Genomic DNA, 25,216 nt, shown 5'->3' with positions numbered 1-25,216 from the left:
ATTGATTTCCTCTAATGGTTACATCCTATGTAACTATAGCACAATGTCAAAACCAGGAAACTTCTGTTGGTACAATATGCGTGGATAGTCTTGTGTGAGGTTATAAAATTATAAAGTGGTCACTTGTGGAGATTCATAATCACCACTGCAATCAAGATAACAGAACTATTCCATCTCCACAAAGAATTCCTTTATGCTACCCCTTTATAGTCACACTCTTTTCTTTTTTCTTTTCTTTTTCAATGAAAAAAAAAAAGACAATTTTGAAAGATCCAGATTTTCTCAGTTGTGCCAGGGGGCCAAGGGAATTGAATTTCAGGCGTGCCCACCCTTCAGCCAGAGAAAGAGGGCGACTAGATAAATGATGGGGGACAGTGGAACTGTGGCAACAGGAACCACAGTGGGAGAACCCAAAAGGGGAGAGCATAAATTTAAAGTGAGAGTCCCCTAATGGGTCTTGTTTCCCGGGGAGTAGTTTCTGTTTTTAAAATCTCTTGTTTTACTACAAGGGAATACAAAGGACACAGAATACCAACGACTGCCAGTAAGGCACTGGTTCTAATTTTAATCACTTCATTCTGTCTGACCTCTAAATAGGCTGTTTGCAATCCCTATCTCCCTTTATGTTTAGTGTGGAAGCAAATTATTTCTTTTGTCTTCACTGCTTGGGACTGACTGGTGAAATATTTTTGGCATAATATGCTCAGGTTTTTCTGGGTATCCATTTATTCATGAGTAAAATAAAAATGTTTCTTGATCTCCCTGGATAAAAAGCAAGAAGAATCTTTTAAAAATTTTTTTTTAAAGTCTTTATTTGTTTTTGAGAGAGAGAGTGCGAGTGGGCAAGGAACAGAGAGAGAGAGATACACAGAATCTGAAGCAGGCTCCAGGCTCCGAGCTGTCAGCACAGAGCCCGATGTGGGATTTGAACTCACGAACTGCGAGATCATGACCTGAGTGGAAGTTGGACACTTAACTGACTAAGCCACCCAGGTGCCCCCAAACCAAGAAGAATCTAAGGTTTCCAACAGGAAACAAAAAAGAATTTTTAGAATAAAAATTTATAGAAGCCAGGGTAAAAAGCAAAAATTCCTTGAGTAGATGTTTGAGAGAAAACAAAATAAAAGAGAAAGAGAATCCTGGGATCACAAGAGACCAATGTCCCAAAGAAATCCCAAAGGAAAGACTCTGGTCTTCTCATGGAACCAAGCAGAGGTGGTGAGTGTGGGGAAGAGCTGAACCTTAGAGGCTGGCCAGAGATACCCTAAGAGAGATTTCGGAAAACAATAATCATTTAGCTTGGGTCTAGGTGAACTCTGCTTCTAATTTGGGGGTGTGTGATTGACGTTCTCTACTTGTGACACAAATTAATGAAAAAAAAATTGCGGGGGGGGGCGCCTGGGTGGCTCAGTTGGTTAGGCATCCGACTTCGGCTCAGGTCATGATCTCACGGTCCGTGAGTTCGAGCCAAGTGCCCGGCTCTGGGCTGACAGCTGGGAGTCTGGAGCCTGCTTTGGATTCTGTGTCTTCCTCTCTCTCTGCCCTCCCCTGCTTGTGCTCTGTCTCTCTTTCTCTCTTTCTCTCAAAAATAAATAAACATTAAAAAAAATTTTTTTTGGGGGGGTGCCTGGGTGGCTCAGTCGGTTAAGCATCCGACTCTTGGTTTCGGCTCAGGTCATGAACTCACAGTTTGGGAGTTCGAGCCCCACATCAGGGTCTGTGCTGACAATGCAGAGCCTGCTTGGGATTCTCTTTCTCTCCCCATCTCTCTGCCCCTCCCCTACTCACTCTCTCTGTCTCTCTCTCTCAAAAATAAATAAATACACTTTAAAAAATTAAAAAAAAATTTCCTTAGCAATTTATGGCATTGTGTTAGTTTGTCATGGGTGGCTGTGAGCCCTTTCCAGCCTCCTTTCCTGGTCCTTGGCTGCTTGTTCCCCTTTGGTCATCCTGTGCTGTCGTCACTACCATCCTTTGGTGCAAATAGATATAAGTCACCTCATCAGGTTGACCTGTATCTAAATGTTGAAGGACGTTTGCTCCTTGTTAATGACATTTCAGTCATCAGTCAGAAATGGGAGGGATTACTTGAAGTTGGGGGGCTTAAAAGTCTCCCGGGACCCTAGAAATCATACCACATCCTTGTTTCTGTACCTTTACTGATAGTAATTTTTATTGCACTACGTCAGACTGAGTGAAAGCTGTGTTGAGAAAGTAAAGGGGTAAAAAGCACGATTCTAAGATCACAGCCACAAAGAAAGACCTCGCCCTCTGGTTGTGGAAGTTGAAGCAGCAAAGTGCCAGGAGGACATCTTCCTAGTACAGCTTACAATATGGCCGACACTGTGTTAGGCCTGTTACCTGTATTTTCTCATTTAACTGTTCGATATTTGTATGAGATACTATTGTATAAAATTGGCATGAGATACTATTAGACAAAGAAACTGAGGCTGAGAGAGGTTAAGAAACTCGTCAAGTTACCATGGGTAGAAAGAGGCCAGCCCCCTTGACACAAGAGTGAACTCCCTGAACTACTGTACCTCTTCCAGCTTACTCAGTTGGTGACTGCATTTTTCTTCCCCAGCCTCCGTTCCAGGGCTGGCATTGTGTGACTGCCCTCCTTGAGCCCCCTTGTCACGTACAGACCATGCTCTTCTCCTGGCCTCTTAGTTTTGAAGCTCATGCCCGTATCATCAGACCGTATCATCTACACCTACACATTGTTGTGGTCGTTCCTGGAACCTGGGTCGTTCCCCTCATTTCTCGGTGACTGTGGTAACTGACTCACTGTCATTCTTTTTTTTTTTTTTTTTTTTAATTTTTTTTTTTCAACGTTTATTTATTTTTGGGACAGAGGGAGACAGAGCATGAACGGGGGAGGGGCAGAGAGAGAGGGAGACACAGAATCGGAAACAGGCTCCAGGCTCTGAGCCATCAGCCCAGAGCCCGACGCGGGGCTCGAACCCACGGACCGCGAGATCGTGACCTGGCTGAAGTCGGACACTTAACCGACTGCGCCACCCAGGTGCCCCTCACTGTCATTCTAACACTATTCCTGTCATAGTTTTTATCAATTTCGGTGTTATAGATAGGCGATCCCTCTAAAGCTTTAGCCTTGTAGTTCCACAAATCGTCTTCTCTCACACCTTTATCTTCCACTTCATCTCAGCCACACATTCCCATGGTCATGCCTAGCTAGACCTTTTCATTCCCAATAACTGCCTCCTCTCCTATCGTCCTGACTTCACACATCCCTTTCTTTTGCCACCACCTCCTATCTTTCCAGGTCAATTCCTATATCCCACAATACCAGAACACTGATCCATCAGTCCTACTGCCTATTCACTGCCCATTACCCGCTCCGTACTTAGTCTCCTCTTTACCCAGCTTAAATTCAATATAATAACTCTTTCACCTGCAACTTGGACTCCCGTGCCCTTCTGTGGTTTCAATATATTCATGTGGCAAAAAGGAACCCCTCTGTGCCTTGTATCGGTGCAGCTGATAGTGGCTGGCCGAAGACATACAATCGAACTCATACAATGGTCTCACAACAGTGAGAACAGCTATCTCATTTTAATCCATGACCATGAATCTCAGGTGGACCCTTAATGCCCCCGGGCAATCAAAATTCCCTAATCCGTTCTCTCTCCCACTCTCCTTGATGACTTTTCATTCCTTCTTTTCTCTCCTCAACCCCCCATTCACACTCTCAGCGGATGACCCTGTTTTCTACTTCACCAAGACAAGTGAAGAATTGGAAGAACTACACATTTCTGTCACCACACCTACTGAAATACCAGCTTCTTATACTCTGCTTGCCTGTCTGTTAGCATAGATAACATAGCCATGCTTCCAACCGGATTCTATCTCTCGCCTACCTCCATTGATCACCATCATTTTCCCTCTATCATGTAACTTCCATCAACATACAGACAAGCTGTTCTTTCTCTAATCAAAAAAAAGCCACGCTTCTCTTACTGCAGTTCTTCCAATAGCTTGCCCTGTTTCTTTGTTCCCTTTTGCAGCAAATTTCTTAAAACAACTGATTATACTCTTTGTCTCCAGTTCCTCCTCTTCCACTCGCTTTCCAACTCCAACTCCAGTTTGACTTCCCGCCCCGCACCCCCACCCCCCCACCATTCCACCAAACTGTGCTTTGCTGGCTCTCCAGTGACCTTGGCATTGCTCTATCCCAGGATCAATCCTCAGTCTTCATCTTGACCCAGAAACGACGTTGGCTAAGTCAATCAATTGATCAGTCCTTTGCCTGGATGCACTTTCTTTCCTTGGGTTCAAAATTCTGCACTCTACAGTTTTCCTCCTACTTCAGCGGTCACTGTCTTAGTTCAATCAGGCTGCTATGACGAAATATTACAGACTGGGTGGCTTAAACGATGAGTGTTTATATCTCACGGTCCTGGAAGCTGGAAAGTCCAAGATCAAGGTGCTGGCAGATTCCCTTTTGGTGAGGTCCTTCCTCCTGGCTTGCAGTCAGCCGCCACACTGTGGGCTCACATGGCTTTTTCTTGGTGCCTATGTGCAGAGAGAGATTTTCCTCTTCTTTTCCTACCCTCATGACCTTATCTAAACCTAATTACCTCCGAGGAGCCCCACCTCCAAATACCAACATATTGGGAGTTAGGGCTTCAACATGTGAATTTTGAGATTCACATTTATTCTGTAACAGTCACAACTTCTGAGCCTTCTTTGCTGATTTTTCCTGTTCTCCCAGACTTTTTATAATGACATGCCTCAAGGCATAAGCACTGGTTCTTTTCTCTTCTCTATCTTCACTCCCTTGGTGGTTTCATTCAACCTTGTGGCTTTCAATACCCATCTATACACCTCCCAGTAACTCCAAACTTGACATTTTTAGTTTAGAGCTGTTCCCTCAACTCCAAATGTATGCATCCAACAGTGTATTCAGCATATTTTGTTGGGTGTCTAACAGACATTTATTTAACTTTCTGAATACAGAAGATGAAGTCACAGAAATTGTTTTAACCTCCCAGTCTGCTAATTCTTACAGCTGTCAGTTTTTGCCTGGTTTTGATGATTTTTCTTCTCATTACGGGTCATATTTTCCTGCTTCTTTGTATGCCTCATATTCTTTGATTGGTTGCCAGACTTTGTACATTTTATCTTGTTGGGTGCTGGATATTTTTGTAATTCTATAAATATTCTGGAGCTTTGCTCTGGGACTCAGTTAAGTTACTTGGAAACAGTTTGATCCTTTGGGGTCTTGCTTTTAACATTTGTTAGACAGGACTGCAGCAGCATTTAATCGAAGGCTAATTGTTCCCTACCACTGAAGCAAGACCCTTTCACATGCCCTGCACAATGCCCCGTGAATTCATTTTGGCTGGCAGGATCCAGCACTGTTCCCAGCCCTGCTGATCGCCTGGTACTGTTTCATCCGATCGCGTCATACAGCTTTATTCTCCATCCTTGAGTAATTTCCTCACTTATGGGTGAATACTGGTAGGGAGCTTTCGCGGATCTCTGGCGTTCTTTGTGGCTTTCTCCTTTCTGATCCTCACTTCTGTGAACTTGAGGGGCCTTGGTCTCCCTTCACTTTTGGCTCAGCTCAGGGAGTCAACTAAGCACGACCTGCTTTTCACCTTCCAGTACCTCAGCTTGGAAACTCTCGCCAAGAGCTAAGCTGGGGCAGTGGTAGGGCTCAGTCTCTCAGGGATCATTGTCTTTTGTCCCCTGAAATTTAATGTCTGGAGAACTATCGTGTCATATATTTGATGCTTTTTTTGCCATTGTTGCTGTTGCTTGTTTCAGGAAGGAGGGTAAATTTAATCCCTGTTACTCCGTTTTGACCCTAATCCAATAGGCATCTGATGTCGACATGTGCAAGACGGATCTCCTCATGTTTTTCACCAGACCTACTCTTGTAATCCTCTGTATCTATTTGACTTCTTTCTTTTCCTCATCCAGCTTTCTCCAGTATTTACTCCACCAGGAAATCTTCTGGCTCCTCCCGCAAATTTTATCCGTAATGTGATGACTTTACTTATTTTTTATTTTTTTAATGTTTATTTATTTCTGAGAGAGAGACAGAGAGAGATGGAGAGAGGGACAGAGCATGAGCGGGGGAGGGGCAGAGAGAGAGAGAAACAGAATGTGAAGCGGGCTCCAGGCTCCGAGCTGTCAGCGCAGGGCCCGACGCGGGGCTCGAACTCAGGAACCGTGAGATCCTGACCTGAGCCAAAGTCAGACACTCAACTGACTGAGCCACCCAGGTTCCCCAATAATATGATGACTTTAAATCACCTCCACTGCTAGCACTTGGTCTGAGCGACCTTCACTTCTTGCCTGGATTATCATAATTGCTTCCTAACCGGTTCCCTTTTATGCTCTTTCCCACCTGGAATCTGATCTCAATTCAGCGGCCAGAGCAAGCTTTTGAAAATATGAATTCGTATTACTCTGCATTGACTGCCTTGGCAATTCTCTAATGGTTCAAGCATGTTCTTGTCTCAGGACCTTTGCACTGGCTCTTTCCTCTTCCTGGAATACTTTTTCCCTAGATCTCTGAATATCTAACTTCCTTCATTCTTTGCCAAATGTCCACCTTCCCAATGAGGTTACCCCCGCCGTTTTTTTTAAAGAGGCTCCACGCTCAGCATGATGCCCAGCGTGAGGCGTGAACTCACAACCCTGAGATCAAGACCTGAGATGAGATCGAAAGTTGGACGCTTAAGTGACTGAGCCACCCAGGCACCCTGAAAGTTACCCCTTTAAAAGTTTTGTGTTTTTTTTTTCCAACGTTTTTTATTTATTTTTGGGACAGAGAGAGACAGAGCATGAACGGGGGAGGGGCAGAGAGAGAGAGAGACACAGAATCGGAAACAGGCTCCAGGCTCCGAGCCATCAGCCCAGAGCCCGACGCGGGGCTCGAACTCACGGACCGCGAGATCGTGACCTGGCTGAAGTCGGACGCTTAACCGACTGCGCCACCCAGGCGCCCCTAAAAGTTTTTTTTTAATTAAAAAATATTTTAATAGAGCATCATCTCTTTACTTTTTGACTAAAGCATCTACATGGCTTAAAATTGGAAAGATCAGAGTACACAGTGAAAACTTTTCTTTTTACTCCTGTCCTCTCCGAGAGATCACCATTGTTTCTTGCATATCTTTCCGGCAATATTTTATAGGTATAAAAGCGGTACATACCCTCTCCTCTTTTTGTACAAATAGTATTTTATACACCCTGTCCTGCTTTTTACTTTTTCATTTATCTTGGAGATCGAATGGCTACATTGTATTTCATTATTTGGATATTCCATGATATGCTTGGAACTTTGCTGCTAGACCTTTCAGAATCCAGGATTCTAATACTTTGCTGTCATAAACAGCACTGCAATGACTAACCTTGTCCATATGTCATGTATTTCACATGTGAGAATATCTGTGGGAAAAATTCCTAGAAGTAGAATCGCTGGGTCAAAGGCATGTGCACTTGTGGTTTTGATAACATGTTGCCAAGTTGTTCTTTACAGGGTGTGGACCACATTCCAATAAGCAATGCATGAGTGACTGTTATCTCCACATCTTCACCAACGTAGTATATTATCTCTAAAAAGCTTAAAGCTAAAAATATGGTGGGTTGGGGCACCTGGGTGGCTGAGTCAGTTACTGTTCAGCTCTTGGTTTAGGCTCAGTTGATGATCTCACGGTTTGGGGGCTCGAGCCCCGAGTTGGGCTCTGTGTTGACAGTGTGGAGCCTGCTTGGAATTCTCTCTCCCTCCCTCTCGGCCCCTCCCCTGCTTGGTCTTGCTCTCTGTCCCTCTGTCTCTCTCTCAAAATAAACAAATAAATAAGTAAACATTTAAAAAATGGTGTCTTAACTCTTTTCCTTTTTATGAGTTAGCTTAAGCCCCACAGCTTAATCTTTTTTTAAAAAAAAAAATTTTTTTTTTAACCTTTATTTATTTTTGAGACAGAGAGAGACAGAGCATGAACGGGGGAGGGTCAGAGAGAGAGGGAGACACAGAATCTGAAACAGGCTCCAGGCTCTGAGCAGTCAGCACAGAGCCCGACGCGGGGCTCGAACCCACATACCGCGAGATCGTGACCTGAGCCGAAGTCGGCCGCTCAACCGACTGAGCCACCCAGGCGCCCCCCGACAGCTTAATCTTAATTTGTATTTCCTTTTCTGACGTCTGTTCATAGAACATTGCTTTTATCCTTATTTATGCATTTATTTTTTTAACTCTGCACACCTGAAGGACAAGCCGCATCTGACTTTGGGTGAGGGGAGTGGGAACCAGGAAGGTCAGAGCAGTCCCTGGACTCTGCTGGGACGACCTTTGATGATTACAGTAAGGACAAAGGACTCAGAATCTTACATTTGCCAGGAACCTTAGAAATGATACAGTTCAATGTTTTCATTTTTGTTTCAGGTTTTGTTCTCACTACCTCCGCCTCTTCCACCCCACCCACTCCACTGCCATCTCCATTGGGATCCTGCAGGCACTTGGCTTCTGAAAAATACACGGTGACTGCAATTAACGTGTGCTCCTCAAACACTGCATACCCCCCTCCCCCCCCCCGTGTATGCTTTTGTGTAGACCGTGTGAAAACATGTTTTCCTGTCATATCTGCCTCTACAAGTCTGCAATCCTGACATCTAAAGTGCTCTTTTTTAAAAATATTTTTTAAATGTTTATTTATTTTTGAGAGAGAGAGAGAGAGAGAGAGAGACAGACAGAGGGAGTGAGGGAGTGCAGGGGAGGGGCAGAGAGAGGGAGACGGAATCTGAGGCAGGTGCCAGGCTCTGAGCTGTCAGCATAGAGCTCAACATGGGGCTCGAACTCATGAACTGTGAGATCAGGACCTGAGCTGAAGTCAGATGCTTAACCCACCGAGGCATCCACGCACTCCTCTAAAGGGTTCTTAAAACCTGAAAGTGTTTAAATAATTTGGCACCAAAAGTTATTTAGTGGCAAAACCTGACCTGATGGGTAGCTATTTAGAGTCTTTGCCTATCTCATACGCTGACAATATTCAAATGTTTTTCAGAAGAATGATTCCCTTTTCTTGTTGCAGATTGTTGCCCTAGACCCTGCTGGGGCCATGACGTAACAGTCTGCTACATTTCTGAAATCTGTAAAATCTGGAATATTGAAAGGCAGTTGGCCCTGAGGGTGTCAGATAAGGGATTGTGGACCTTCATTTGGATTTAACAATTCTCACTACTCCGGAAAGTTTTAACTCTGCACTGCTTTTTAAAATTCAGGCCTGTGTGTGTCAGTTCATGTAAAGCTGTTCAAACAAGTCCAGAAGAGTCAGTTGTGCAATAACATCCTGATAACATTCTATTATGAATACTTACAATGCTTATTCTCAGTTTCAGGTTCTTCCCTGACCTTTAAGCGTGTCTTGGGACGCCTGGGTGGCTCAGTCGGTTGAGCGTCTGACTTTGGCTCAGGTCATGATCTCACTGTTTGTGAGTTCGAGTCCCACCTTGGGATCTGTGCTGACAGCTCAGAGCCTGGAGCCTGCTTCCGATTCTGTGTCTCCCTTTCTCTCTGCCCCTCTACCGCCTGTGCGCGCTCTCTCTCTCAAAAATAAATAAACATTAAAAAAAAATGTGTCTTAAGTAATACAAGTTATCTAAAAATATTGTTTTTTAAAAAATTTCTTTTTTATGTTTTTATTTTATTTTTGAGAGAGTGGGAGTGGGGGAGGGGCAGAGGGAGAGGGTGACACAATCAGAAGCAACCTCCAGCCTCTGAGCTGTTGGCACAGAGCCTGACGTGGGGCTCGAACTCACGCACTGTGAGATCATGACCTGAGCTGAAGTCGGGTGCTTAACTGACTGAGCCATCCAGGCACCCCTAAAAATATTGTTAATCTTTCAACTTGGAAACAAAAATGTCATATCACTTCTTTAAAAAAATTTTTTTAAATGTTTATTTATTTAAAAAAATTTTTAAATGTTTACTTATTTTAGAGAGAGAGAGACTGACAGATAGGACATGAGTAGGGGAGGGGCAGAGAGAGTTGGAGACACAGAATCTGAAGCAGGCTCAAGGTTCTGAACTGTCAGCAGAGCCCAAGGTGGGGCTTGAACTCACGAACTGTGGGGTCATGACCTGAGCTAAAGTGGGACTGACACTTAACTAACTGAGCCACCCAGGTGGCCCTCATTACCACTCCTCCCTTAAGAGATACTTAGAGGGGCGTCTGACGGGCTTGGTCAGTAGAGCATGTGATTCTTGATCTCAGAGTTGTGAGTTCGAGCCCTACATTGTGTGCAGAGATTATGTAAAAATAAAATCTTTAAAAAAACCAACGGGCACCTGGGTAGCTCACTTGGTTAAGCATCTGACTTTAGCTCAGGTCATGATCTCACGGTTTGTGGGTTCAAACCCCTGTCGGGCTCTGTGCTGACAGCTTGGAGCTTGGAATCTTCTTCAGATTCTGCCTCCCTTTCTCTCTGCTCCTCCCCCGCTCATGCTCTCTCTCTCTCTCTCTCTCAAAATAAATAAACATTAAAAATAAATAAATAAATAAACAAAAAAAGAAACATGTAGAAGTTGTAAAGGGAGCTTTTATTTGCTTATTTTTAAAATTTATTTTTTAAAGAATGTTTCTTATTTGTTAATTTTTATTTTTTTATTTGAGAGAGAGAGAGGAAAGAAACACTTGAGGGAGGGAGAGGGGCAGAAGGAGAGAGGGTGAGAATCCCAAGCAGGTTCCATGCTCTGCTTCCACCGGGCGCCCGACTCAATATGGAGCTCGAAGGAGGACTCAATCCCACAGTCCTGGAATTGTGACCTGAGCTGTAATCAGGAATCTGACAATAACCGACGGAGCCACCTGGGCCCCCTGGAAAGGGAGCTTAAAAAAAAACTGTTATATTTGCAACTACATGTGTGGGGAAATCAGGATTTTCTTCTTATATAATCAAAACAAAATTAGAAATAAATTGTTATCTAGAACCCTAATTGTAAATGTGTGCATAAACATTTTTGATTCTGATTGTCTTCTTAAGTAAGTATTAAAAAATTTTTTTCTTGGGGCGCCTGGGTGGCTCGGTCGGTTAAGCGTCCAACTTCGGCTCAGGTCACGATCTCACGGTCCGTGAGTTCGAGCCCGGCGTTGGGCTCCGTGCTGACAGCTCAGAGCCTGGAGCCTGTTTCAGATTCTGTGTCTCCCTCTCTCTCTGCTCCTCCCCTGTTCATGCTCTGTCTCTCTCTGTCTCAAAAATAAATAAACGTTAAAAAAAAAAGAAAAAAAAAAGAAAAAAAAATTTTTTCTTACTGTTTATTTTTGGGAGACAGAGAGACAGAGTGCGAGCCGGGGAGGGGCAGAGAGAGAGGGAGACACAGAATGTGAATCAGGCTCCAGGCTCCGAGCTGTCAGCACAGAGCCTGACGCGGGGCTCGAACCCTGGAAGCGCGGGATCATGACTTTAGTCCGATGCTTAACCGACTGAGCCACCGAGGTGCCCCTTAAGTATTTTGAATATGATCTTATTAAATATTTTTATATTGGTTAAATACTACTTTTAACTCATTCTGCACACTGGCATTTCTCATAAAATTTTCTTTGGAAAGAGTTTCAATTGCCCAAGGGTATAATGACAGAAGAGGACACTGATAACTAGAGATTGTGGAATACATCTTCTGCAATCCTTGGAGGAAATAAAGGTGACCTTTGGGTTGTTTCAGGGATGGGATTATAGAAAAGAGCATTTATTTCACACAGTGTCTTTCTGCATCAGTGATTTTAATATGGATTCTTAGTGGTTATCAATAACTGGTCAGATCATTTTTTTTTTTTTTAACGCACTGCTGTCTGGATTTTGACCTAGTGAATTGTGGGCTCAGCCCTCTCCCTCCTCCTCCCCCATCTCCTTCTTGATCCAGTCCACGTAGTTGAGTAATTTGGTGTAGAAGCCATAGCCCCTGCCACACCCGATGCCCCAGGATACGATGCCCGTGGCCACCCAGCGATCATTGTCCTCATCCTTCACTGCAAAGACCCCTCCGCTATCGCCCTGACAAGCATCCTGCTTTAGAGACGGGTCCCCGGCACAGAACATGTTTTGAGAAAACACATCGTTCCTATTTTTTTTCCGGAGCCAGCTCTCACATGCCTCTCGCCTACCTACGGGCAGACGGATAAACTTGAGGTCATAGGAAAGCCTCTCCTCCATTATCCCAAAGCCACTGACATAGCCCATGAGGCCCCTGTCATAGAAGGTCTCGTTGTCAGGGAGGCAGATGGGGAGGAGGTTGGGCCCCAGGGTGACACTATTTTCCAGCTCCAAGAGGGCGATGTCCGCCTCAAAATTGTTAGACTCGTCCTGGCGGTAGTCTGGGTGAATGCTGACCCTGCGGACAGGGTGGTTTGCTAGTTTTGTGATCTCTTCCACGTTTACGTGGCCCAGGAACACATCCCTGGTGGCGTTATTTTCCCCGTTGTAGTCCTTGGGGTAGAGGGTGTGGGCAGCCGTGAGGATCCAGCGGTCGCCCAGCAGGGCCCCCCCGCCTGGCCCGTAGATGTTGGTGTATGCCTGCCAGGGGAAGTTGCCCAGCTTGGCTCTTTGCCCTCCAATGATGCGCTGCTTCTGTTCCACGGGATTGACGGGTTTCCCACACACTGGAGAGGAGAGACAGAGAAGGCAAGTTCAAGTCAGTCCGGCCCATCCTCTTTCCTTCTGTGATCAGGCAGTTCCCCCTTGAGGCCTTTATTTCTGGCTCCGGGGGGCCAGGGCCGTTTCCTCTTTGTTCTCCCATTCCCACCCTCCCCCTGAGTCTTTGGCCTTCGTCAGCCTGTCTTCCTGGCTCTGGTTTATTTCTTCCTGGGGGTTTTCTTGCTCTTTTTTTTACTCCCCGATTCCCCATCTGCTCAGGGAAAAAGCGGGAATGTCAGGACCGAGTCCAGTTGTCTGGGTCCCTCTGTCCGTTTCTCCTGGGCCTTCTCCTTTTCTTTCCCCTTTACTCCTCCTATTTTTGACCTCAAGCTGGAGTGTCTCTCCATTCACTTTGTCTCCATGCTCTGTGCAGGCTCTTCCTGAGGCCCCGCAGGGTTGCCGAAGGCACTGGGGATGGCCCCAGAGGGCTTCCACTCACCTGGCAAACACCGAGGAATCTTTTGTCCTTTCTTTTCATTCTTCCAAATGCCCTCGGCGGTGCAGGTATAGGCCCCTGTGGGAAAGAGGGGGCGATGAGCAGGCTGGGAGATGGTGGGCGGGAGAAGCGGCTCGCAGAGGCCAGTAAGCACAGAGCGCGCCAGATGGGGAGAGGGGAGATCCGGAACCAACACGGACAAAGGGAAGGTTGAAATACACAAGGATGGAATATCACAAGTGTTGTGAGGCCCCCTACGTATATTTTTTTGGTGTTGACATTCGGTGAAAAAAATCAGAACATTAACTCTACGTTTGATGTGCTCCCTGTTTGTGAAGGTAGACATAAAAACCGGAAGGAACATTTGAACATCTTGTCAGTGACTGCACCTTGGAAGTGGGTTTGTAGATAATAATGGTGGCTACATTTTCTGATGGCTGACGGAGTACCGTACCTGTTGCTAAGCACTTTCTTGACATTATCTCCTTGAAGCACCACAGTGACACTTTCGGGGATGCATTATTATCCTCATTTTTTTGGAGGAGGAAAATGAGCTGAAATAGTTTGCACAAGGTCACATAATGTCTAGGTTACAGAACCAAGATGCAAACTAAGGATTGTCCGACTTCAAAGCCCAGCTCTTTAATAATACTATATAATTTCAGTATAAGATTGTTTCTTTTTTTGGATGTTTCTAACCTACAAAGCATGTCATTTATTTCATTTTATTTTAAAAAAGTTTATTTATTTTGAGAGAGAGAGAGACAGAACAAGTGAGGGAGGAGCAGAGAGAGAGAGGGGGAGAGAGAATTCCTAGCAGGCTCCATGCTGATAGTGCGGAGCCCAATGCGGGACTTGAACTCACAAACTGTGGATCATGACCTGAGCCAAAATCAAGAGTTTGACGCTTAACTGACTGAGCCACCCAGGCGCTCATAGGATGTGATTTATTTTATTTTATTTTATTTTATTTTATTTATTTTATTTTAATGGTTATTCAGTTTTGAGAGAGAGACAGAGACAGAGACAGAGACAGAGTGTGAGCAGGGGAGGGACAGGGAGAGAGGGAGACCCCGAACCCAAGAAGGCTCCAAGCTCTGAGGTGTCATCCCAGAGCCTGACATGGGGCTTGAACTCACAAACTGGAAGATCATGACCTGAGCAGAAGTCGGATGTTTAACTGACTGAGCCACCCAGGCACTCCTGATTTATTTTAAAGAAAAGTTTGGAAGATAAGTTTGAGAGTCATTTAGTAAATCTAAATGCAAAAAAGTTGCAACATAGTAGCCTGAGGGGGTGTTGGAGGTGGTGGGGATGGTGGTGGTGGAAATGATGATGACGGAGGTCGGGATGGTGACGCTGCTTGCGCGGGTGGGAATGATGATGCTTGTGGTGAGAAGGAGCGGACCGTTTATGAGATTTGAGATTTTCTTTGTATCGGCTCAGGTGCCTCCTTATTCAACCCTACTAGATGCCTCTTGGCATCGTACTTTAGGCCCCTGAAGCCAGTGTTCTGGGAAGATACCGTAATATGCATCCATTCTCTAGGGATTATGTTGGAAGAAATCTCAGAAGATGTCCCGAGAAGATGGAAGGGAGGAGGCTGCCATTTGCATGGGTCCCTACCTCGCTCGGTTTCACTGATGCCTCCTCTGGTCTGCATCTTGTAATAGGGCTCCCGGCAGTAGTACTGGATACGGGCCTGGTAGGTGTTCACCCCCTTTGCGGTGGTGTAATTGAAGTCCCCGTTAGTCAGGCTTTGGGGCTGCCCACAGTCCTTGACTTGGAGAGAACACAGGGCCGTATGAGAGCTGAGAACGTACTGGAACTTCAGCGGAGGGACCACGAGTTGTCTGCCCACAGAACAAGCTGAGAACCTCAGGGCACTACGGTCGGTGGGGGGAACTTATGACGGATGGGAACTGGATGGAGTGAAATTCAGTTCTGGGGAAAGCCCCCAGTACAGCTGAGCGGAGGGCCGACTGGTTCCTGCTGTGGGCCATAGGCTTCAGAGGACAAGTGGGGGGGACAGTCCTTTGAGGAGTGGCTTAGCCCAGGCCCCCTCTTCCTTTCACATCCCAGGTCCCCATGGCCAGGGGGTGGGAGTAGGGGCAGATACTCCTGAGTTGTGACTTACTCTTGCATCTGGGCATGGCACGGTGCCACGTGCCGTCGTCCTGACAGACAGCCGTGAAGGAGAGCAGCACCTGGTTTCCCTGTGTGAGAAGAGGGACAGAGGTAGCTGCGTCATTAGTACAAGAAGGCACTGCGGTTCCCTTCCCGCCTTTCCCACCCCAGAGCAGCAGCCAGTGCAAGAACATCTCAAACTCGCAGACCTCAGAACCTCTGTGGGTGCGGCTCCTTTGTCCTTCTCAGACCGGGGCTACAGAGGGGAGCCCCGAGTCACACAGCAGCAAGTCAGAGCAAGGACTCATTGTCAGGCCCAATAATCCTCTCTAGACTCTTTTTTCCACGGAGGCCCATCCGGACTCCACAGGTTTAGATTAAAAAAAACAGCAAGACTGGCTGGGTGTTTTCTGCGTTGGAACAAAACACCGTGCCCTGAAGTAGAACCATGTTTCTCCTCCTTTGGAGTACCCACTGGTCTCGGCCTGCATCACTTCCTTTCTCCTAGACCGCAGTTTTCCTTTTTTTAAAATTTTTTTTAATGTTTATTATTGAGAGACAGAGAGACACAGAGCGTGAGCAGGGCAGGGGTAGAAAGAGGGGGAGACACAGAATCTGAAGTAGGCTCCAGGCTCTGAGCTGTCAGCATAGAGCCCGACGCGGGGCTTGAACTCGCAAACTGCGAGATCATGACCTGAGCCAGAGTCGGTTGCTTAACCCACTGAGCCACCCAGGTGCCCCTAGACCGCAGTTTTCTGAAGGGCAAGGGCCCAGCCACTTTCCAGGGTGCTTGAGATACTGATGTGAGCCAAATGCTATAGTAGTTGAGTAGATAGCAAGCACAAAGCAAGAAAATGGCACCCTCTGAGATGAAAATTAACCGGACCCTATGAATGAGTTTTATTAAGGCCAACAACCATCCCAGCGAGTTAGCCCTGGAAAAGATTGCAAGAGAGTGCGTACGAGAACAAGGATGTTTGAGTGAAATGCAAATAACGGGAGACAAGCTGTGTGGCTTGCTTTAAATTCTATGATGTGAGTCACACATGCCAAGGTAAGGGTGGTGGCAGCAGAAGACAGGGAGGGTTGTAAGGTGAGCAAAGAGTACGGGAGTCTCCAGTCTTCTGGGCCTGGGACAGCCAGTCCTCATGATGTAGCTGGAGACATCCAGGGGTAAAGAGCAACTCGTCTGGCTAGCTCAGCTTGATGCAACATTCATAGGTAGGCTGAATGAAGGCTGTCGTGAATATGCGCGTTTCTTTTTACTGACCTCCTGCATCTAGAACACCGCCTGACCCTCGGTGAACACTCAAAATGTTTGCTGAATGAATTAACTACTATTTGAGGGCGTACCAAAGATCTTCTCTCTGATTCTGATGAGGTCTTCCAAGTGGATCTATTGAACAAAGATGGGATGTCCAGTCCCGTGCCCCTGCCCAGGGGTCACTCTAACTTTCATGTCTTTCAAAACCGCATTTTACTTTACCGGATTTTGTGAGATTAACCAATAAAACCACATTCTTTACTGCACATCCTACCGTTACTGCCCAAGGTTAGTAGTTCATAAACTTGGCTGCACATTAGCTTCGAGTGATCCTGATGCCCTAGGTGCCAGGCCGAGGAATCAATCTCCAGGTCAATGGAATCAGTCTCTTACAGGGGACCCAGACATCAGTATTCATCAAATTCCAAGTGTTCCCAGTGTATAGTCAAGTTTGAGAGCTGGTAGACCAGGTGACCCTTCCAGCTCAAGCATCTGTGAGTCCAATCGGGACTGAGCCTAAATCTGATGGGGGCGGGGGGGGAGGGGGCTGAGCTACCCGTGTGAATTGCCCCCGGAAGGCTGGGCCAGCTGCTTTCCCTCAGCATCGGGCTCTTACCTCCACAAGCTGGTAGCCCTGTTTGCAGGTGACAATGAAATAGTCACGGAACTGGTATTGAGGCTGCAGGTCCTGGATGATGGTGAACTTGTCTAGGGTCTTGGGCTGGGGGCACTTGATGACTGTTGGGGAGACCAGAGGACATATTCATGTCAGAGCCACTGTCTCTTCTACCCATCTGATTCTGCCCCAGTGCTGCCTAATGGGAGAGGCCCCCGGGAAATCTTACTTTCAGTCGTATAATGCAGCTTCCAGCCTCGGCTGTCCCCTGAGTCATCCGTGAAGAACAGCAGATCCACGGCATTGCTGCTGCTGTCAAAGTCAGCGGGTCTTTGCTTCCCACAGAACTCGCCGATATTCCTCCCACTGGCGTAGATCTGGTGGGGAAGAGGTGAGGGCCATCTCTCTAATTCAGACATTTCCCCACTGAGCCAGGAGGGCGGCGGTGGTGGGAAGTCTGCTTTTTGTGTATGCTTTCAGCTGGAGGGGGAAAGGGATCCCTAGGATCCACACCCAGTTGTGTGGGAACTTGCCTAGCCCATGTGTGACGTTGGTCATTCCTGTCCCGATTGGCCAGAGGATCTAGCGGGAAGCAGGGGTGAGGGGTGCCGGGTGAAGAGGGGAAGGAGAGGAAGGCGGTCTCTCAGGGAGTAGGACGGCTGTACCTGTAGCTGGTCATAGGGGCAGTGCACTTGCTGGTGGTCATCGATCTCGAAAGGTTCCAGGAACTTGAGGTGGAGGGTGAGGCCTCGCTCTACCCGGATGCTATAGTTGCAGCGCAGGTCAGGGGGGTAGGGCTTGGGGTACTCCAGGCTGGAGACGTAGCCCGATGGCTCCGTGTACAGCTCACTGCTGCACTCGGCTGTGGGAGCAGAGCCGGGTGGGGGGTCACCGGAGACTCTCGGGCTGGCCAGCAAGCCCTTGCTCCATCCCTGCCTCCCTTCCACAGTGCCCCAACCTCACCCTGGCAGGAATGCCCATTCTTCTGAAGCTCATAGCCTGGACGGCAGGAACAGAAGTAGCCACCAGGATAGTTATGACACAGGTGCTGGCACTGGGGCTGGAGATTCTCCTCAACCGAGTTGCGCTGGGCGGCACATTCATCGAGGTCTGGAAGAGATTCCAGAAGGAGAGGTTAAATTCCTGCCGGGGATTTCTGTACTGGCTCTGCTCTCAGAGAGATCACTCACCGGAGGCCGAAAGACAAAGTCTTGGCCACCTGAACTTCCACGCCTGTCTAATAATGTCTTCTGGAAATCCCCCAATGGTGACAGAACCCAGGTTGGCAGGCCCCTTTTGGACAAAGCTCTCTTGAGGGGAAAAGGAAGGAAGGACAGGCTTCCTACTCCTTTGGATTCAAGATTTCCCCTTTTCTGGTCCCTAGTCCATATGACTAAGGCCAGAAAAAAAGGCACCCAGGGACCACTCACCCACAGCTTGGTAGTAGGCCAGGAAGCCCTTGTAGAACATAATGGTGCCATTCTCCTCATTGGAGAAGTCCGTGTGGAAGGTCAGCAGCATCTTGTTCCCTTCAGACATAAATTCCTTTGCTTCTGGGGGGTTTCCCAGTGGAGAACCCAGTTGCCCACAGAACCTCCCCAGAGTTTTCTTGTCAGCAGAGATCTGGTGGAGGAAGGAGAAGGGGCGGGAAGAGGAGCTGTTAAGGAGACACGTCCCATGAGGAAGGTCAGTGAAGGTCCTCCTCTTGTTCCAAAGAGCGAGTGTCCCAAAGAGTTCCACTCTACTGGTGGAATAGCCTCTGCCTGGTTTCTGCCTGCCGGGATCTGGCTGTTGTAAACTTCTCCCCACCCTGGCGGGACTTCCATGGTGCATCTGAGTCTCCCAGTGGGTAGCTCCTTGCATGTCACCCTGTGCCTGGTACATCATCTCTTCCTTGTTCTACGTCCCCCAGCACGTTTCAGACCTTTCTTCATTTCCACCACCTCCTGTGCTCGTCTTCCACTGGAATCCTGGTTGTCTCTACCCAAGTCTTTAGCATTCCTTCATTCTGAGAGCCCGACAGGTCTGCTTTATTTTCTGTCTAGTTACTCCACCTCACCTTATGCAAACCATTCACATCCAGTCATGCTTCCTGATAGACTCAGCTGAGAGTGAGCCTCTCCAGCCTTCATATCGGCAAGCATCGCCTAGAATCCCTTATCTTTCCTTTCGTAAAGAAATTTTTTTTAAGTTTATTTATTTATTTTGAGAGAGAGAGAGAGAGAAATTGAGAGAGAGTGTACACAAGTGGGGGAGGGGCAGAGAGTGGGAGAGAGAATTCCAAGCAGGCTCCACGCTGTCAACGCAGAGCCCGACTCGGGGCTTGATCTCAAGAACCCATGAGATCATGACCTGAGCTGAAACTGAGTCAGATGCTTAACCGACTGAGCCACCCAGGCGCCACCCCCCACTTTATCTCTTTCTTCACAGGTTCCTTAACCCCTCAAAAGTGGAAGACATCCTGCCCCCACCCCATCCCTCTCTATCCTTACCCCGGAGACCCTTCCCCCCAACCCTGCAAACTTCTCAAGTCCTCTGGGTTAGGAAGATGTATCATTTTCTGATCATTCTCACATAGCCTCCAGAGGGTATACGCTCCTGGGAATGGTATTTATCGGATGTGTGTAGGCTCTACTTGGATCCTGAACCTTAAATCTCATTTTTATTGGATATAGAAAGTTGAGACTTGGAAGGCCCTCTTGGTTGTTTCGAAGGTGAGGAGACTGAGCCCATTGACTTTGCTGAGGGCTATGTTTGAGCTACTACTGCATACATTTCTCTTCCCCATGTTCCTGTTTAGGCAGGCAGCCATGGTGATATTCTACATGGAAACAGGGAAACTGAGGCACAGCTGTTTTCCAAAGACTCCCAGAAAGTCAGCAGATGGGGAAGGTTTTTCTGACTCTTATGGACAGTAAATTTCCTGGAAGTGGGACCTGTATGTTCCTTCCTCCATGTTTCTCCCTTCAGTGCTCACTGAGGGCCTCTAAATCCAGTGGACCCCCCCCCCCAACATCCAGGGTGTCACCTGACTCTCAGAGCTCCACTTGGCCATCAGCTCTTGAAGGGCTAGGGCTCTGTCCATGTGTGAGGAATACTATCCAGGGTGGTTAGAACACAAGTCCTCAGTTTCCAGAGACACCCAGCTCTCCCTCTGCCCTCCCAACCCGATCCCATACCTTGACATAGTCATAGAAACAGCCTTCAGAAGGCTCCAGGTCAAATTGCCAGAAGACGAGCTTCACCCTGAATCCTGTGGGCACCGTGATCACAGTGGTTTTCTCAAAGTTGTTGGGGTAAGGCTTGGGGTACAGAGGAGAAGTCACTTCCCCAAAGAGCTTCTGAGAAATGGGGATGGAGCCTTCCACCCTACAGAACAGGATCATCACCAGGAGGTATAAGAGCCACCTGCCGAAAAGAAAGTGGGTGTCTGTAGGGCTGGAGGGGTGCAGCACCCTTGCCATTTTGGCAGTGACTGGGGTGGGGGCTGGGATGGTCATACCGCTCGGCATTTTCCACTCTGGCCATTCTAGACCTCATAGAGATGTTCTCGGTGGGGGTGGGTGAAGAGGGGAGGCTGGTCTCTGCAGCCGCTGCATTGGGTATTCCTCCCCCGGGGCAATGTCCAGTCCAAAGGTTCATCATACTCTCTGTCCTCTCTCCCAATCCTCCTCCCCTGCCCTCTCGCAACACTCCCCTCCCTTTCCCGGAATAGGGCTGGCTTGGGACCAGTTAACTGAGGGTGAGGGTTTCCAGTCATGGCTCTCTGATATGGCTCCCAAGGGCCAGCAAAGGCCTCTGGGAGAAACGGCCTATAGAATATGGAGTCACACACAGAGCGTACCCCTCCTGGGCAGAGTGGGTCTCCCCATCTTGCTGCTCCCCTGCTATGAGCTGGGAGGAAGAAGAGAGCGTGGCCATCACCTCACGTGTGTAAGGTCTCCTTTTGTCCTCATGAGGAGGGATGGAAGGTATGTGTTTGCGTGTGCCCGCATGTGCATACCGGCATAAGGTAAGATATACGGGGAGGGGAAGGGTGTTCCTGTCTCCCTGAATAAATTTGGGAGCAGAGTTGCCCAGGATTCTCCCTTCTGGCTTCTCCCTCCCTCCCTCCCTGGGTCCCCATCAGCCTTACTCACATTTCTCCAGGCCTGTTTTTGGATCCTAGACTCTCCTGACAGCGTCTTCATCCACTCTGCGTTGAGGGAGACAGCGGTCATGCAGAGGAGGGAAGGGGGAGGGAATGAGCGTGGAGGGGAAGGGGGGTGGGAACCATTCCCGGAGGAATGTTGTAGGGAATGAACTATTTGCATAAACAAAATGAAAAAAAAGTCTGTTTCCAGTTGAGTAGAGTTTTGGTTTTGAAATCCCTGATGGTGGCGCCACCTGCTGGCCGATCTGGGGAAGGGCTAGGGAGACGGGCCTGAGTTTCTCCAGTGGAGACAGCCTTTGGTTTGGAAAACCCAGACCTCGCGGTTTCTAAATCTGATCTGAATTTTCATTTTCTTCAGGGACCGCCGTTGTCTTTACAAGGTTCCTACACCAAAGGCAGTGGAAATCGCTGTTGAGGGAGACTCTCTTTTCTGCATCACCTGTTCCATCAATCTGGTTCGTCCTGCCCTTAGTCACCCAACGGCCCTGGTCCAGGAATGGCTAGGATTTTCATGTCCAGGAACAACGAGGTAGAAGAGGGACAGAAGAGAATGGAGTTTGTTTGCATTGGGGCCCCGGCCTATTCACCCTTGAATGACAAACACTGAATAGGGCTTGTTGTGTCAGGGTGACCCTAAAGCAACACTAGGGACTCTTAAGATGCTTCCTCCCCACTTCAATGAGCTCAGGCCTGCCAGTGAAGTTGGCTTTTAGAGAGGCAAGGGAAGCTGAGCGGGGGTAGAGACATCTCTTCTTCTGGGCATCTGGTCAAATATTGGAGCCCCTGAGAGTCATGGCTGCCTAGGGCTAGCCAAACAGCAGTGTGGCTGTGGACCAACAGTGACTTGGCCTTTTCTGAGAGAAAGCCAGGCCCTGGGGTGGGGGTGGGGGACTCTTATCTTTCCTGTGCTCCAGGGCATAGTCTCCTAATTTAAAAGTATGCTGTCTGTGGAAGCCTTTCTTTCTCAACTCGCCATGGCTCAAATACCGTATGTGGCAAAACCAAAATACCAATATGGCACCATATTTTATAGGGCAGCTCAGGCAGAGCAGTCGTCTGAGTTTTTAGACCTTCGGAGTGTATCCCGCTTGTTTCTCCAATGAGATTAATCCCTCCATCCCTCCACCTGCCCGCTCCACCTACCCACTCATTCTTCCATGTAGGGACTTACCTATTTAATGTGCCAGTCACTTTCCCAGGCAACGGATAGCGAGGACTCACAAAAATGAGGCAGTTTCCCATTAGGCAGTGGCCAAGTCGTCACTGAATGTACTTAGCCGGCACAGGGAAGACGCAAAGTCAACCAAGGTGTGGAGGGTTCCTCCAGCAGGCCTGTACGTCAGAGCTGAAGAATGGATCTGATGGCGGGGCTGATCCATGACTTAATCCCTGACATGACCCATGACCTTGTCAGGTTAGGAAAGGCAAAAAAATAGAGGAGAGGGATAAGGACCAGATCAGGAGACAAGAAAGACGGGGAACCTTGCTTAGCGAATTGCGCGTCAGCAGGCTGACAGCGCTGTGTGTATGTCTTGTGTGGTGTTCACAGTGGAGGCAGAATAGCAGAGGTTACGGGTTAAGGAGCGGTGGTCCAAGAAGTTAAGTCTTAGCTGAGCTTTCCCATCCGTCCCAGGGATCCTGAGTTCTGTCCTGATGTAGACGACATGACTGGAAAGTGACAAACCTGGGGCGCATCAGCTCAGTCCCAGCCCTGCCTCCCCACTGCCCGACCACTGAAAGGAACCCTTGACTAACTTACACCAAGGATAGAAAGAAACAGCCAAATGAAGATTGCTTCTGCCCTGGCCTAAAAACCGGTATCGAAGATGGTCTATTTTATTGTTCATTCCTCTCAGGATTTGATTCTGGGGGGAAAATTTTCTCTCCTAAAGTTATGGTAAGTTTCCTTCTGTGGATATATCTAGATCTAGACAGATGACTCTATATAGATATAGGTATATAATTTTTGGCTTGGCTGGGAGAAACATCATTTTTTACAAAAATCTTTTAAAAATTATTTTAATTTTTGAGAGAGAGAGACAGCATGAGCAGGGGAGGGACAGGGGTGGGGGGACAGGATCTGAAGCGGGCTCCTCACTGACAGTTGGCAAGCCCAACACGGGGCTCGAACCCACGAACCGTGAGATCATGACCTGAGCCGAAGTCAGACGCCCCCAGGGGCCCCAATTTTGTTTATCTTTTCAAAAAAACCAGCTGTTAGTTTCACTGATCTTTTTTTTTTTTTATTATTGTTGTTTTGGTCTGTATTTCATTTATTTCTGCTTTAATCTTTGTTATTTTCTTCCTTCTGCTAACTCTCTATTCTTCTTTTTCTAGTTCCTGAAAAAGAAATGTATTCCCATTTATAATAGCCTTAGTGTTTATTTATTTTTGAGAGAGAGACAGAGTGCAAGCAGGGAAGGGGCAGAGAGAGAGGGAGACACAGAACCTGAAGCAGGTTCCAGGCTCTGAGCTGTCAGCACAGAGCCTGACGCGGGGCTTGACCTCATGAACTGTGAGATCATGACCTGAGCCAAAGTTGGATGCTCAACCGACTGAGCCACCCAGGTACCCGTCATTTTTTCAATGATAAAAATAAATAAAATAAAACTAATATATGCTCATTAAATACAGTTTAGCAAAGTTTAGCAAACCCAAAAGACTAGGGGAAAACAAAACAGCCAAAATTAACTTCTGATTAATATTTTTGGGTATTTTTTTTAACTTTTAGGCTATTTTTAATCGTCTTTTATACTATAGGTTTGAAAATGGCTTTAAAAAATCGACGTAACCACCTGTATGTACAACTTTGCATCCTGCTGTTTTTTTTTTTTTTTGTTTTTTTTTTTTTTAATTTTTTTTTTTTTTTTCAACGTTTATTTATTTTTGGGACAGAGAGAGACAGAGCATGAACGGGGGAGGGGCAGAGAGAGAGGGAGACACAGAATCGGAAACAGGCTCCAGGCTCTGAGCCATCAGCCCAGAGCCCGACGCGGGGCTCGAACTCACGGACCGCGAGATCGTGACCTGGCTGAAGTCGGCCGCTTAACCGACTGCGCCACCCAGGCGCCCCGCATCCTGCTGTTTTTCAAGATCAATTCAACCTTTAACCACATAGCTAACTTGACCTTCCATGTTAGCACATTGGCTCTCTTCTGTGTTCTGGCATTAATTTCCTATTTCCATGTGAACAACTGTACTTTACTCGGGTCTTGCGCTGTAAATCACCTTGAGTCCTTACTACAAGTTAAAGAGTTGGTCTTCTCAGGTGGAGCCTGGACCGGGGTGTCCCGTGGTGCTGGAGGCTGTCTGTAGAAACATCCAGCCCCGGGCTGGGCTCAGCTTGGTGTCCACAGGAGGTGCGGCCGGCAGGAAAGTGTGAGCAGGTGCATCACGATGCATTTGTTAAAGACCTGCTTCTGTGAAGTGCTCTCTCTCTCCTGTCTCCAGAGACATTAAAAAAAAAATCACTCTTGGGGTGCCTGGGTGGCTCAGTTGGCTGAGCATCCCACCGAAGCAGGAACTCCCAGGGGGCGTCCGTAAGGATGTGGGGACTGGGTAGGGGAGGTACAGGAGGTCTTGAGGACAATCAGGAGGTATCATGGTGTACCAGAAAGCAGACGGCCTTCGCTGTCCGGTATCCGCTGGGGGTTTGGGGCAAGCCACTTTCTCTCTCTGGGCTTCAGTTGCCTCATCTGTGAAATGTGTCCCGTAACACATCCATGGCAAACCTGGTGTGAGGAGTCCATGAAATAACATGGGAAGCACCTGGTGTGTGGCAGATGTCAAACAGAACGAACTATTCACTTCGGTAACTGCAGCTAGGAGATAGGGTGAGGGGTGAAGCCGATACTCTGAACACGGGAAGGTCCACGAAAGGGGCTTTGGAATGTTTCAGAAATGAAAGCATTTAGGACCGCATCCCTCATACTCCACGTGAACAGGGGGATGAGAAGGTGA

At 47.6% G+C, this 25,216-nt stretch overlaps 1 protein-coding gene and 1 long non-coding RNA gene across 3 annotated transcripts; one reads left to right on the top strand and one right to left on the bottom strand.

Moving 5' to 3' along the window:
* Positions 1-11,733: 11,733 nt before the first annotated feature.
* Positions 11,734-21,380, bottom strand: C1R (complement C1r). 2 transcript variants are annotated; one of them, XM_086714174.1, is made up of 11 exons: positions 21,243-21,380; positions 20,283-20,511; positions 18,534-18,726; positions 18,067-18,213; positions 17,769-17,965; positions 17,333-17,480; positions 17,104-17,225; positions 15,234-15,312; positions 14,723-14,878; positions 13,100-13,174; positions 11,734-12,626 (listed from the first exon to the last, which is right to left on the bottom strand). In XM_086714174.1, coding segments are annotated over exons 1-11 (2,127 nt in total). In that variant the 5' UTR covers positions 21,245-21,380; the 3' UTR covers positions 11,734-11,847. The 2 variants fall into 2 exon arrangements, with proteins under 2 accessions (XP_086570300.1, XP_025786707.2); XM_025930922.2 differs by lacking the exon at positions 21,243-21,380 and adding an exon at positions 20,606-20,744.
* On the top strand, positions 20,825-24,042 carry LOC147579360 (uncharacterized). Its single transcript, XR_015253836.1, has 3 exons — positions 20,825-21,074; positions 21,615-21,711; positions 22,890-24,042. It is a non-coding gene; the product is annotated as an uncharacterized LOC147579360 (long non-coding RNA).
* Positions 24,043-25,216: the final 1,174 nt, after the last annotated feature.

This window comes from Puma concolor, chromosome B4 (assembly GCF_028749965.1).
Source record: "Puma concolor isolate L17-30 chromosome B4, mPumCon1.1.hap2, whole genome shotgun sequence".
Taxonomy (NCBI): Eukaryota; Metazoa; Chordata; class Mammalia; order Carnivora; family Felidae; genus Puma; species Puma concolor.
This window is presented reverse-complemented; position numbering and strand designations above follow the sequence as displayed.

Bases quoted from the DNA above. Each gene is read 5' to 3' on its own strand.
- C1R (XM_025930922.2), bottom strand. From the start codon at position 20,643: ATGAGGTCTAGAATGGCCAGAGTGGAAAATGCCGAGCG. The intron at 18,727-20,282 runs GTATGGGATCGG...TTCCTCCACCAG, and splicing joins GTTTCTATGACTATGTCAAG to ATCTCTGCTGACAAGAAAAC. The intron at 17,481-17,768 runs GTACAGCCGTCC...CTTCCCCACCAG, and splicing joins GCCCCTATGACCAGCTACAG to ATCTACGCCAGTGGGAGGAA.